The sequence below is a fragment of the Crocodylus porosus genome, unplaced genomic scaffold, assembly GCF_001723895.1.
Source record: "Crocodylus porosus isolate Cpor-Errol unplaced genomic scaffold, CroPor_comp1, whole genome shotgun sequence".
NCBI classification, from domain to species: domain Eukaryota; kingdom Metazoa; phylum Chordata; order Crocodylia; family Crocodylidae; genus Crocodylus; species Crocodylus porosus.
In genome coordinates, this window is record NW_017728951.1 from 38,347,052 (window position 1) to 38,362,854 (window position 15,803).

General features: G+C 43.0%; 1 protein-coding gene across 5 annotated transcripts in view; it reads right to left on the bottom strand.

The window, feature by feature from the left end:
* Positions 1-15,803, bottom strand: part of GBF1 (golgi brefeldin A resistant guanine nucleotide exchange factor 1) — a 152,267-nt gene that overhangs the window by 132,953 nt on the left and 3,511 nt on the right. For all 5 annotated transcript variants that reach the window (XM_019555813.1, XM_019555814.1, XM_019555811.1 and 2 more), the window contains exons 2-3: positions 8,551-8,656; positions 7,117-7,183 (exon numbers count right to left, since the gene is read on the bottom strand). In XM_019555813.1, coding sequence (XP_019411358.1) covers positions 7,117-7,183; positions 8,551-8,656 — 173 coding nt within the window. The remainder of the gene's footprint in view (positions 1-7,116; positions 7,184-8,550; positions 8,657-15,803) is intronic.

Sequence of the window (15,803 nt, forward strand, 5' to 3'; positions counted from 1 at the left end):
ATATAGCAGAGAGTGATTCAGCTGCAAGCCTGCAATCCACAGAATATTTACAATGTGGCACAAGGATTAACACCCACACATTTTACAACTATTAACTTCTCTGGATCTCTCTCCAACTCTTCTACATCAAAATTATCAAACTCCTTTGGTAGATGGAACAAAATTCCACTTTTCGTTATGCTCTGTGGGCTGGCAGATTAGATTAGTTTAGATTACTCTACAGTATTCACAGCAAAATGTTCACTGACAGCAGTGGGATGTTTGCCAAAAAAAAAAAAAAAAGAAAAAGAGAGAGAAAGTCAGGGGTGAAATATGTGGGCTTTACACAGTATGCAAACTTTGACTTACCATTAAGTACTTTGTCTCATTCAATATCACTGAGCAAGAGGATATGCACCACCTTTGGGCCATCACTTTTTTACTCCCCCTGCTCCTTTTCCTTCACCCTTATTTTTCCATTGTTTGCTTCCTTCTTTGCATTTTTTTTCTTTCCTACAACAGTTTCCAAAAGCGTCTTTCCCAGGCTCATCCCCATTCCATTTGCTAGCTGATGCTTGCTCCATGAGTTTGCTCCATGGCGGCATGGGAGCTCAGATGTCTTCAAGCCATTCTTGGACTAAACTGAATGGGCATTTAGACAATTATTTCTAACCGTTTGGACTAGAAACATATATTTTTAAATGTAAGCAGCTACTGCTAAATACATCAAGTAACATCATATGGGCTGGACCCAGCCTGTAGCAGGTACATGTGACAACCTGAATGACATATTTTCAATTACAAGGTAACCCAAAAATATGTCGAAACACACAAAAGAACCATCGCCTCTCTGCTGTACTGCAGGGACTTAGTAACAGGCTAAACTGTACTACCATCCAAAGGGGGCAGAATTAAGAGAAGGTATTACCTGACTTTCAAGTACTTAACTTTACATTCTTAGCATTCCCTTTAAAATTTCTATACAAAATATAGTTTCTATACAAAACAAAGGACTAACCAGGGCCCCTTTTCAAAACAGTTTTTCATCTTCCATCTTCCAGTGTTAACATGTCTTATCCCCTGCTACTCAAAAAAGCAAGTCAGTTTTCACTTGAGGAAAAACCTCAATAGCTAAATGACTGCACTCATCAACAAATCACTCTAATGGGGCTTCCCTCCTGAAATGGACATAAAGAAAAAGTAAATGGCTGGGGCTTCACTGGTACTTTAGAACCCATACTCTAAATACTCTAGTACAGTAGTTTAATACAAATAAAGAGAAAAGCATCCCAGCTCACAGGTTAACGGAGACCTGTTATCTAGAAAGAAGTCCAGTCACCTTTAGTGCAAGGTCAAGCTTTAAAATAGTAACAGAATGAGAAGTCGCTTGTAACTGCAGGCTGAAGCCACAACATCAAAAAGGCACCAAGGCCCTAGGAGAGACAATTCATGTAGTCATGTGACCTAATTGCCAAACTCCTACCAGGGTCTCTCTTGCCAATATCTATCACTTTCAGCATGCTACAGGTAACTGCCCATTTTTTCTTTTACAATCCTCTTGCTGTATCAGGTATAAAAATAACATATGGCACAAATCCACATACCCTACTTTTACTGAAGCTGACATTATAGAAAGCATTGTGAAATTCATTCTGAACCAAAATAACATTCCTACATTGTCTGACATGCATCCCTCTGATCTTCCCCTCACATGTGGACATTCATGAGTTGCAATGAGAAGTGAGCATGCAGTCAAGTTTCAGAACCAGAAAACTGAGGGCTATGACCACAAATCTACTAGATTAGCACAATATTGGGCAAAGGGTTTTTATGGTTACAGTCCTTTGACTTTTCAACAGCTCTTAACTGCACCCAGCTAAACCTTTGAAAATAGATATTTTCAATACCTTCCCTGAAGTAAGCCATTAAGTGATTTTTCTGAACTCAGACACGCATTCACTTAAAATGTCATGAATGTGCATGAAGGCAAAAGCGCTTCTAATAGTTTATTTACTGCCTCTGTTTGAATCCCCAGAGAATAAGACTCCCACCTCCCACCATGGCACTCCGGGACGTAAAATCCACACAGGCACCTCTTCACTGGTGTGTTTACCCCGTAAAAATATGATGTAAATAGACTCTTGACATACACACTTTCTATAGGCACCTGCTTCTTTTACTTTAGCGCTGACATGCACACAGTTCTTCAGGGCAGGGAAGGTGCAGGATGTCAATTTCTCTCCTAAAGGCATCATCCACTTCATTAGTGTTCCCAGTGCCATAGCAATTAACACGGCCACCGCTCTCCCATGGGGAACCCCATGGTTCAGATAACATGACCCCATGCATTGCATATCGACAGCAAGCAGTCAGATCTAATCCAAAGGGTCTGGCTGGGATGCCAGATAGCACCCATGGACCAACCACATGTGCAGACCCTGGGCTGGATCAAGCCCACAAACCAACCTTGCATGTGGGATTAGGCCTGAGGTACCAAAAAGGTTGAGCACCACTGACCAGCAATGGGCAGCAACTCAGGTCATGAAGATCTTGGCTTACTTTGATTTTGGAGGGGCTAAACAAAGCATAAGGATAAGCAAAGCTTTAACATGCAGTTTTCCTTGAAGGCCTATAGCTACTCCTGTAGATCAAAGACAACACCATTACTAGGGGAAATCATGCTTCATTTGAACACAGAAAACATAATACAGAAGCTCCTGCTCTGACTCTGCACGGATGTCACACCTATCACAAGGGTCAACGACTTCAACATATGCAAGTTGCAGAATAATTAAAATCTTGCTCAAAAAATTGTCCACAAATCTAAGAATTTGTTTTAACAATTCTATTTCCAACTCACTGCAGTTGTGAAAAACCTTTTTATACAGACAACCCTGAATCAACCCAGTGAAAACTACTGGCAGCTGGACACCACTATTCTTAAATGAGTGCACTGTTCTACTCAGCTCAGGGTCTTAATTTTTAAGTCTCCCCAATGTAGACAAGACCTTAAGTTATCTTTGAGATTTCAAAGAAAAGCCTCCACTAGCTGAGCTGAACCTACATTAGAATATGCAAGAACCATAGTGTAACCAAGGGTTCAGAATCTGGACACAAAATTTACCAAGGCAGTTCTAATTTCAGTTGTAGTAGAGCACACTCAGAAGCCTTGTCAATACCAGGGCTGACATGCATTCTAACACTCTTCTAGTGCGTAGCTTGCTTTTAATTTTGTTAGCATAAAGCAGCCATATGTCACTGTTTACATGATTACTGGTTCAGGACAGAGACCTTGATTATGGCTACAGTACCTAGAATACTCAAGGGCCTAACACAGACAAGGATTTATATGAGCATTAATATTTTGTTGGCAATTTTAGCACAAATATTTAGTTGATTTATCTTATGATGAACTGCCATTCACATTTCCTCACATCAAAAGCCCTGAGTGACACTTTCCCACATTGCCAAAACCATTAGTTTCCCTCCCACTTCTTTTGATAGCCTTGGGCACCACCACAAAAATCTGACACACTGAACACCAAAAATTAAGAATGAAGCACAAGAACAGCATAAAATGGAATACTGCAAACACCTCAGGTTCTCTTTTATTCTCTCTCAAATATTAACATTTAAATGAAGCTTTTTGAAAACATAAATGAAATTACCAGAGAATTCATGTTTCAGCACCAGAGCGCTGACCACAGAGAATCAGTCCAAAGAGCATGCAGTTCCTTCACAGAGGAATTTACAGACTTCAGGGGAAACCCCCCACCCAACAAATTCTATTTTCCATTTCACAAATGATCAAGGAGGACTTCTAGAGATGCTGCCACCTAAAGTCTACCTAGACATTGTTCCATCTGAAACTGGTCTTCTCAGGAACAGATGGGCTACCACAAATAAGACAGGCAAGGATTTCACTATTTTTGTTGACTCAGTGTTATGCATTTTACTTACCCCTGAAGGGCAACCCTTTGAAATGAAAATCTTTAGCTGTAGGAGGCAGTACAGTGCATCTTTATACCCCAGACCAGGGTATTTAAGCATTACAGTCATGACAGAGTTAAATACCCACCAGCTCAGAGGAGAACAAAAGGTACTCCACTGCAACACGCCTAACATTTACATTGCCTCTCTCTGCTCATTAAACAGGTTTTGGTTAAATAATGAACAAACTGTATTACAGACTCCGATGAGAATTCCAAAATTATAAATCAACTGGTAAAGCCCAGAGGAGATCGAAGGGAGTGGGAGGGAAGGAAGGATAATATTGACTAATATAAAGGGCGCAGCTTGACAGTGGATATTCCTGCCACACCTGATCAAACATGTTCTATGGGGGGGAGGGGAAGGAGAGAGGAAGAAGGGAGATGGGACAAGGCAGCCTGAAATTTGCATCCGGAACAGATTAAAATGGATTCTTGGGGGATTGAGAAAATACATAATATATATTACTATAAATGCAAAACTGTACTAAAAGCTAACTCAAATGTCAAAGATTACAGCTTGAATAAATTTAAATACAAAAGCTATGTGCTTCCATGAGTTAAGCTTCCATGAGTTAATGAAAGAGACATGAAAGCAAGGTTTAGGCAAGAACTAAGCTCAGGCCTCACACTGGAAGGTGGAGGGCTCAGCAGAGTGGACATCGTCCAGCAGGCTCTACAATGTTACAAGATATTGCTTGGGTATCCTTGCATGCCCAAAGCTAAAAGATTAGGCACCTCATCTGCCTCCTGTTCCAAGAACTTAATTTATAAAAAGCAGTCACAGGGGTGAAATTGCCTATTCACATAATGATCCTGGAGTTCACAAGGAGCTCCTGGATTGCTCAGCACATGGAATTCTCTATGCCATGAGCAGATGGTTTGGTTGCACTCATTCCAGAGAGATCTAATCATAAGTTCTCATTGGCTACTAAGCCAATGAGCATGCTTACACTGTGTTACTTGAAAGCAGAATCATGAACCTCCAGTTGACTCGCTATTGCTTAACACATTTATTTGTCTGTATCTTTCACCCTGCCAAGTCCAGGGAAGACCTTCTGGAGGCCCACTGCAGAAGGAATCCCACTCTCAAGAGGGAACCACAGCATTAGTAAGGTTCAACAAGAGACAATACCTTCAAAAATATGCTTGCCTCTCACATATTTCCTTGACCATGATAGCTACAACATCACTCCAACAGCTTGGTTCTTACAACCAAGGGATGCCTGAAGCAAGCCTGTCCTTTCAGATGCTGGGCATAAAGAAATCCAGGGAACAGTCCCTCCCAAGGCACTTCTAAGGTAGGGCACATGTACTCTGGGCAAAGAATGAGATAGAGGTAGAAACCCCTAAAACACAACCTGCTAAGGATCTTGGGGCCAGAGATAGTGCCTCAGATCAAGAAAGTGCCCAGAAGTATACTATGAAAAAACTACCCATCTAGAGAGGAAGTACTATAATCTGAGATGAGATTCCCATTTAAAGCCAAGGAACATTCCCTTGGCATGGAGAAGAACCACTATACACCTGCAGCTAGATAGGAAAAAAGGAAGAAATTACGACTCTTGGCTGCCATACACTCACTCCAATAACCTCTTTCCAGTGCCTGCAGATGGTGCTCCTGGGGCTTTAACAAACACTACTCCTACATAATTCCCAGCTCAGCACTTGTTGGGCATGGCCAACAAGTGGGAAAGTAGAGAGATGACCTTAAATGAGCTGAACTGCTTATGTTGTTGAACACTTAGTGCTGGTACACAGAATTCAAGAAGCATCATTGCATAATATAAGAAAGTGTGGTTTCCCTGCGTTCTATTCAGCCACAAAACACTGAGATCTCATAAGATCTAACAATGCAACACTTTGGCACAAAGCTTTCCCGCTAACACATGTCCCACATAGAGTAAGTAGGGTTTGGAGTGTTGTTGTTGCCATAAAGACATGAAAAAGGATGCTTTGACTAACATCTGTTCTAACTATACTGTTGATCCAACAAGAGATACCACCAAAACAAAAACAAAAAAAACCCCTTGCTTCCAGAACAGAGTAAAACAGCCACACCCAACATACCAAAGAAGGCTTTTTTTTTTTTTTTTTTTTTTTGAGGAAATTATCAAGGGTCCATACTACATAAGGCTACTGGCCAATTTAATGTGTGCATAAGATGTGATATTAAATTCAAACTGATTATAATAGGCTACGATTTATACGTAGCATAATAACATACAGGTCCCCTCATAAACTAAGGGAAAAATACTCCATGTAACGTCACATATAGAAAGTATGTTGAACAACAGTGAAGGCCTACCAATCATTGCAAGAACATCTGTCACAGCTGCTGCCCTGGAAGACAAGCCTGCCTCCCTTCAGCACAGTCTTGGCACCTAACAAAGAGTTTCATTTCTGAGCCCAAGAGATTTGTATGGAAATTGCAGGCTGGTTTTCATTAGTATCTGACAGCAGGTGACCAAACTGACAAGTCAAAGAGATGGGAGAAAGCAGAAATAAGATAGTGGGAAGCTGCTTTCCAAACAGTATTTTCCCATCATTCATGACCCTGATGAAATAAACAAAATACATATTGGAGCTTGAACAGAAGGCTGAAATTTCTTCATGCATTGATTCAATGTAATACTACAAACTTTGTTACACTGTAGAGAAAAATCAGGGTGAAAGTAGAGACAGGAAAGGTTTTAATAGCATGCAAAAGTAAGTATAAAGTGTTATGAAAACTACAGACAGAGGCAAAGTTATGAACCAGAGGTTCAGCGTATACAAGACAACATTTCCCAGGGACTGTGCAGCCAATGGTAAAGTGTAAAAACAATAACAGTGCTTAGGACAAGCAAATACACAATTCACCAACACTTTTCAGATAGATGAAAATCTAACAATATAGGCAGGATATTTATGCGACTGGTAGAAGCAGATTAATGGCATGCAGTTGTATGGGGAATGGCACATGCATGTGTATAGACAAAAGTCATTACTTCCACTTATGTACTGAATAAGTATTTACATTATTTGTCCTTTCACACACAGTATATGTCTTTACATAAAAAGCACCTGACCAAAAAGTGTCACTTCATGCATGGGCACCAAGGCACACCACATTTACACATCCTGCTGGATATACATGTGAGCTTACCTGTTATATTATTTAGGACTTCTTTCAAGAGGCTAAAGCTGTGCAGCAGGGGATCCCGTTCTTCATCCTACATGTTTGCACACACAAAGAACGTCATTAATGAGTTCAGGACATTCCTAAAGGCATACACTAAAAAAGGGTCCACAAAGGTTTTACCTTTTCAATAGAAACTAAAGAGGGGACGGTAAGTAGGTTAAATTAATTTATTTTAGTCCCCCTCAAGTCCATCAAGAACAAAAGGATGCACTTATATTACCTTTTATGATTACCCAATGCTGTGCATCTCATGTGGTCAAGGAGCAAACTTTCTCTGATCATTCTCTTTGGGGCTCTCTATCCTTAGGAGTACTTCTGGCTTGCCTTCCACTGCTCCATAAAATTCAGAGTAGATCTATTTTATGCCACATTTAACACCCATAACAAATCCTTATAAACCAATTTAATCTTCAGAACAATTTAAAGCAGGAAGAGAACTACATGTGATAGCTGGCACTATTACACTAACTTGAAGAAAAACCCAGTGTGACAAAATTATAAGAGTCACTGCACTCTTTAGTTTTTGTCTATTTCCAATTTATCACAAACAGTGCTTCCTCAGAGCTCTGTGCATATGCAGTCACACCTCCCACTGGGAGGCACCCCACACTAATGAAGGAATGCTTGTTAGAAGGAAAAAGAGCCCTGCCTTTTGACAGATTGAAGCCATTTGTGTTGGATTAGAGCCATCTGTGTTTCATGTGCCATTTTGCAGCGTGCCACAGATACACATTAATTACACTGTTGTATGGATAAACCATCCAAGCTGGCAGAGACATCATATGACCTACAAATGTTGCATTAGTGCCTTTAACAAACCAGATTTGACCTATTATCTTGTTTCAGCCAACAGAATAGTTTACAGGCACATGACAGCTCTAAAACAGCCACTGTATCACAAAGAGTGAAAGATACCCAGTGCATTAGCTTACTCAGTTCCACAAATTTTCCCTTCCTGGCTTTTCAGATTGTATGACTATCATAGGCAGTAAGACAAAAATGCATATAAAACTCATGCTGAAATGAAAGAGACAACACTTTCCAACTCCCTGTGACATCCAAGGTTATTCCCAGACAGGCCTGAATAAAGTGGTAAGGTGAATGCGAGGGTATTTAATAATATCCCCAGGTCAGTTGCTTCTTAACTCAGGGGGGCAACAGATTTCCAACTTCAAATCTCAACACCAGCTAATATTACACATTTGCTTACAAGAGCACACAGTTAAAAGGTCAAAGCTGCTCAGAATAATATACCATGGCAAATTATTCCAATGTTACCTAGAAAGCTATTATAGGGTGCCTTGTTATGAAGGAAGGGAACAGATTGAATCTCCTGAAGGGAACAGTTTCTGCATTCATGATGCTACACACAGATCTTGCCTATTCAAGCACACTTACCAAATGAGTATGGGTGCTCCATCGGGCATTGCGCTTTATGGCACCCACCACTGTATTGATTTCACCTTGGACAATGTAAACGTTCTTATCCACCATCCTGACAGTCCTAGGAAGAAAAAGAATCTATTAATAATAGGTTGTCCAAAATAAAGTACCTTCAATCTGCCCCAGGTCAGGGAAGGAGCCTGTAGCAACAAATATTTTTAGACCATATGTTAGCTAACGGAGACTTCCCAGTAGAACCATTTAGGAGTATTATCCTGCTTTGTGTATGAAAACATAGACAACTCTACCATGAGATAAAGGCTGCACTTTTCCATAAGAAAAGCATTCAGAAGCAACTAGTTATAACATGACATGCATTCAATAACAAACAAAAGAAGGGAGCCCCATGCCTTCTCTTCTTTCCCTGGACATTTAGGCATGGAAACAAAGTATTACAGCAGAATCCAAGGTATTTGTATGGACAACTTTACCAACTGTACACAATGGGAGGAAAAGTGAGAGCAGATAAAAGCAGAGATGGAGTCCAGATTAGCCTGATGCTGTACAGGGCAATGAATGCAAAAGCATTCAATTCTAAGCTATAATTCAATGTACTGAGATAGAAAGCAGAAGAGGGAAAGTATTATGTATATGGTTGGAGTAGCAGCACTTTAAGGCTGTAGCAACAGACAGAAACAAAGCAGCAGGGAGTAGGCAGGGCAGTCTTATAAAGATCAGTGCTAGAGGTGACCCAGACCTTGACAAAAATAGAGAAACAGGCATGGAAAGGAACAAGTGAACTGATTATGCTTATGAAAAACAAGAACAGGTAGACTAATATCAGAGAACATCATGTGAAAAAACCAGGAAGACTAGAAATGTGATGGTAACAATGAAAACGTACAGAAGAACTGAAAGGAAAAAAAAGAGAGGAGTTATGTTTGAAAACAGTTGAGTTTGAGATGGCAGCAGAACTTCTACAACAGGGTGAGATGCTGAGAAGAGAAGTAAATCTGAGCATTAATACAGAAACAGGAGAAATACAGGCAGCACTGAACATGAGAACACTAATGGAGGTGCACCTAGCTACCAAAGGAAGAGATAAAAGCAGTTTTGGTATAGTCACCCAAAGTTTCAGTCACATTCACACACGCGTAAACTTGGAACAAGTATCCTGTAGACACTAAACCATATTAAGTAACTAAACATGCAAAGGCACTCATGCTCAAGAGTCAGAAAAAGCCTATCTTGCTTTAGACAGACGTAATTTTGCAAAAGCAAAATGCTGCCATAATCTGCCCAATCAGAAGAAAGTGACAAATTCCATGAGTTTAGTGTCTGCAATTTGATGAACTCTATAATTAGCTACACCATTGACAGATAAGGGATAATTAAATATATTGAGTGACTTCCTAAATGTTATAGAACAAGTTAATAGCAGAGCTATGAATACGAGGCATTGCCATATCAGATTAGGCAGATCAACAGTTTTTCACACTCGGCATCTTATGTGAAAGTGACCAGTCCTAGATATTCCAGAAAAAACATGCACCAAAACCCGAGTACAAAGCTTCATACCCTTATTTGATCTTACACTATGTAATTGTGGATGTTCTACTTATCCACATGCATAATTCTTTTAAGTTCTTCCCGTCTTCTTCAGTACTTTCAGGCAATAAAAATCCATGTTAGCCCCGCATTACTAAATAAGTCTTTTTACCGCAATTTTGAGTATATCATGAGTTCATCATGCTTGCTTTGTCTTGATATTACAAGAGGTAAACTACCAGTTTGCCATTTGTTATTTTGAGAGTCTATCATATTCCCATCTTGCTAATCTCTTTTCTCAGAAGTCCCAATCTTTTCAATTTCTCTACACTGGAAGTCAAAGGTTCCAAGTATATGGTCTATCTGATGCACTTTTGGAGACAGCATGGTATATACAAGTTGTACAGAACCTAAACTTTCCTTTTTTAGAAGTTTTATTTTTGCTCTTATCATTATAAGGATCACCTTGAGGCTGTAAACTAATGTAGTAATGTCTTAGTCTGCCAAAAACCTGAAATGACAACTAATGTAGAAATACCAAAACACACAGCACACAGATCAAACTTGTGGAAGACAAGTAATCACATGATATATACCATGAACCAATGGCTCAGAAAACTTTTAAAGCAGGGTGGTCCAATTCTGAAACAGCCAGGGCCACACACCAGGCAGACTGCATGCCTTGTAGACAAGCCCCTGCTACACCATGTCCCCTTGCCCCCACCACCCTGCTGCACTACATACCCATGCAGATATCCTGCCCCGCCCCCACTGTATAGTACAGCCATGACACCCCATACCTCCCCACCCATTGCCCACAGGCTCACCCCATGAACTCAGTGTTTCACCTCACTGCATCACACTGTCCTCTCAGGCAGGCCTGGAAAAAAAAGCCTAAGGAGGGAGAGGAAATCCAGAGACTCTGGGGAGAGCAATGGGGGGGGAGGGGGAAATCAGCCAGGAGGAAGCCTGGGGGCTGCAACTTAACCTCTTGCAGGACACATGTGGCCCATGGGCTGCCACCTGGACAACTGTTTTAAATCATCGCCTGGGTTCAGCTACCAGGGGCACAGCTATAAGCTGCGTAGGACAATATTTTTCAAACTTTGCCGTTTGCAGACCCCTACAGAAAGCATGAATGGAGGTGCGGACCCCTTTGAATTGTAAGTCTGGGTAGTCATATACTTTTAATTGATCATAGTCATCTTTCACAGAACCCTCAGACATAATATGCAGACCCCCAAAGGTCTGCAGACCACAGGTTGAAAACTGCTGGTCTAGGAATATCTCCAGATCATATTACCTAACATGTTGAGCTAACATCCAACTGCTCCACATAGGTAACATGATCAAAAGATTCTGGTGTGGTAGGGAAAGTGTAGTACTGGGTGGGGCCAACACCAGCTGTTTGTTGGTGTCAGCCCCAGCACTACGCCAGAGCCCTGAATGGCTCCTATGCTGCGGGGACTGGGACCAACAAACAGTTGTCATCCACAGTCCCTGAAAGACACAAGAGCCATTCAAGGCTCTTGTGCAATGTTGGGGCTGTTTCTCTGTCCCAGACCCGCCCCTGCCACCCATCCTCACTGCACTGGAGTCTCCCAATTGTATTATTTTCATGGAGCAGCTGGCCATCACCTCAATACGTGTTAAGTAATACAAAGTGGAGATACTGGTCACTAGAAAAGTCCTAACTTTACATCACACTGAATGGCACTTAGCAGATGTTTTACTGCTTGAATGCTCAGATGCTAGCATTTAAAGTGCAGTTAATGCATCCTACCAAACTCAAGTCCACTAGGTGCAGGCATTCAAGCTCAAGAGCACTGGCAAAAAAGGGTCCAGGAAGGGTGGTCATTCCTCAAGGGAGCGATACTACGGCTACACAAGGAGACAATCCCATTGTGCATAAAAGGGGGCAAAGAGGCAAAGAAGCCCTCTTGGCTGAACAGGGAAGTCCAGGAAAGCCTAAGGGCAAAGAAAGGGGTATACAGGCTGTGGAAAAAGGAAGTAGCTATCAAGGAGGAGTACACCTCCCTGGCTTGCACTTGCAGGGAAGCAGTTAGAAAAGCCAAAGCAGGATTAGCACTTAGGCTAGTGACAAAAAGTACGGGCAACAAAAAGTTTTTCTTCAGGTATACAGGGAGCAAAAGGAAGGCACAGGGTAGCCTACGACCCCTACAGGACAAACTAGGGCAATTGGTGACAGAGAGCAGGGACAAAGCTAAGCTCTGCAATGAGTTCTTTTGTATCTGTATTCCTAGACAGACCAAGACAAATCCCCCAGTTGGATCACAGACAGACACAAGAGGGACACCAGCCCACCAACCGTTAGTGCAGACTTAGTGAAGGGGCACTTGGAGGGGCTGGAAGTGTTCAAATCAGCAGGCTCAGATGAACTTCATCCAAAGGTGCTGAAGGAATTGGCCAGTGTCATAGCAGAGCTGCTATCACAGCTGTTTGTGCACTCATGGTGCTCTGGTCAGGTCCCAGAGGACTGGAAAAAGGCCAATGTGGTCCCTATTTTCAAGAAAGGGAGGAGGGAGGAACCTGGAAACTATAAGCCAGTTAGACTCACCTCTATCCTTGGGAAAACTCTGGAAAAAAATCATTAAGAATCACATTTGTGGGAGCCCAGCAGAGGAAATAATGCTGAAAGGAAATCAGCACAGATTCACTGCAGGTAGATCCTGCCTGACTAACCTTGTTTCTTTTTATAACCAGGTCACAAAATGCTTAGACGGAGGAGTCAAGGTAGATGTCAGACTTTAAGAAGGCTTTTGATACAGTATCTCATTCTGTTCTCATAAATAAATTGACAAGCTGTGATATAGATGATTACACGGTCAGATGGGTGGCAAACTGGCTTAGTGGTCACATGCAGAATGGTGTGGCCGGGTCAATATTGACCTGAAAAGATGTGGGCAATGGAGTCCCGCAAGATTCGGTCCTTAGACTTGTGCTATTCAATGTCTTCATCAGTGACTTGGAAGAGGGCATGGAGAGCACCTTGTCCAAGTTTGAGATGATTCCAAATTATGGGGCAAAGTTAACATACTTCAGGGTAGGGAACAGATCCAGGCAGATATGGACAGGTTGGAAAAATGGGCAGAATAAAATAGGATGCAGTTCAACAAAGACAAGTGCAAAGTGCTGCACCTGGACAAAAAGAACCACCAACACACTTATGGGCTGCAGGATGACCTTCTCAGCAGCACAGCAGCAGAAAGGGATCTTGGAATCATAGCTGACTCCAAAATGAACATGAGTTGTCAACGTAACGAAGTGATCAACAAAGCTAACTGCACTTTATCATGCATTAGCAGGTGCATGATGAAGAGGTCCAGGGAGGTTATGCTTCCCCTCTATGCAGCACTGGTTAGGTCGCAGTTGGAGTACCACATCCAGCTGGGGGCACTGCACTTCAAGAGGGATGCAGAGAATCTTGAAAAGGTCCAGAGGAGGGCCACTCATATGGTCAGAGGCCTGCGAACAAGGCCCTACGAGGAGACACTGAGGAACCTAGATCTCTTTAGCTTTTGCAAGAGAAGTCTGAGGTGATCCTGTGGCTGCCTATAAATTCATCAAGGGAGGGCAGCAGCAAATAGGAGGTGCTCTGTTTACCAGGGCACCCCCTGGTGTAACTAGGAACAGTGGCCACAAATTGACGGAGAGCAGATTTAGATTGGACATTAGAAAGAACTTCACAGTAAAGGTTGTCAGAACCTGGAATGGGCTTCCAAGGAAGGTAGTGCTCTCCCCTACCTTCGGGATCTTCAAGAGAAGACTGGACAAACACCTAGCTGTGGTTGTCTAACCCCAGCGTTTTTTCCTGCCCAGGACAGGGGGTTGGACTCACTGACCTACTGAGGTCCCTTCAGACCCAAACAACTATGAATCTATGAGAGTCCACAGTGCTCAGCCTTTCCAAACCATTCATTTAGCAATACAGGAAAGGGGAAGGCACAAAAGCCTGGGACACCTGGCTGTATTCCCCCAGGCTGAGAACTAAACTAGAGGACCTATTAAGGCCATGGTGCAAAACATCCACCCTGGTTTATTCAAACCATGCAGAATCTAAGCTTCCCTTTCTTAAGTAAGTTTTCTAGTTTCTAGCACGATTAGCCATTTCATACCTGGAGAGTTCACAACCCAAATGTTTCTTACCCAGTAAGAAAGGGGAACTCCTCTGCCACTCAGTAATCTCATTGAGATGCCACAGATAAAACTTAAGGAAAAGACATAAGCAATAACCATTTCACTCACTGTGATTTATTTTAGCAGACTTATTGAGATTATTCATTTTCACCTTGTCCAGTCCCCACAGGACAGGAGTGGGCAATTATCTAGGCCTGGGAGCCACATAGGGAATTCTGATGAGTTACCATAGGCTGAGTCAGCACCCACACCTCCCCCACACAACTCACTAAAACTCCCTATGTGGAACGGGGCTGTGGGTGGGTGGGGAGCTGTGTTTAAGAGCAGGATGGGTGGTCAAAGCCAGGATCACAGGGCAGGGTCATGGGGTGTTGACAGTGTGGGGCCAAGGCCCCCCAGGCCGAAGTCACAGTCTAATGCCCAGATGCCGCTACAACGGGAGGAGATTCCACAGGCAGGGGCATACAGGGAGCGGATCGTGACTCTGCCCTGACCCTGCGCTGTCACTACCCCAAGATCCCAGATCCCGGCCCTGGAGTCGGCTCTCCACCCAGCAATGCACCCTGTTCTTGTGGCTTGCAGCCGGTCTTCACGGAAACCCCAGGATCATGGGGTGGGGACAGCATGGGGCTGAGGCTAGGATTGGGATAGAGCCCTGGTTCCATGGGTAGGGATGTGCAGGGCCAGACGGAGGGCCTGGAGCAGAGTTGCAATCCACTCCCTGCATGCCCCTGGCCAGGGCAGGGGGAGGAAGGGCAGGGGAATATGCATGTTGAGTGGGGGAACTGCCTGGGTGCTAGGTTCTGGGAGCTAGCTGAGGGGTAGGGAAGGGAGGAGAGGACAGGAAGCACATGCAACAGAGCTTGCCCAGACAGTGCAGTCCATGGCTGCCCCTGTGGTGCTCAACATGGTGTCGAGCCCCTCCTACTCTCCCCAGTTTCCCTCATTTCCATTCCCTGCAACCTACCCCACTGAATAGATTTCCCACTTGCATACTTTCAACTTGGTTTGGAGTGCAAAACAGACAACTGTTTACACTTCTGAACTTGGTCTAGCTCAGTAGTTCTAAATTGGGTGCACATGCCATGGGTGCCACATTGGCTGCACTGTCTCAGGGTAACAGTGGCCCGCATACCTCTTTTCAGGAAGCAAGTCAGACATACTGAGAAGCAGCTGCAGCAGAAAGGCACACCTGCCTGCATTACATTATGAAGGCAGGCTGTTTCTGCTTCAGCCATCCCGGTTTTGCACCTCTGTTTCCAGGAGACACTGGGCAGGCTCAGACTGGGAAGGGCAGCAGCAAGAGCACACACTCCCACCACAGCCATTTCCTGATCTGGCTCTGGAGGCAGTGTGTGACAGTTGCATTTGGCCACCATAGTGGTAAAAGTGGGATGAATATAATATACTTATATTGATCTAAGCTATTAATGATTAATTAATAATATAATTATAAGGTTTGTATCATAATGTTTCATAGTTTCATAGTAGCTAGAGTCGGAAGGGACCTAGGTAGATCATCTAGTCCGACCCCCTGCCTTGGCAGGAAAGAGCACCGGGGT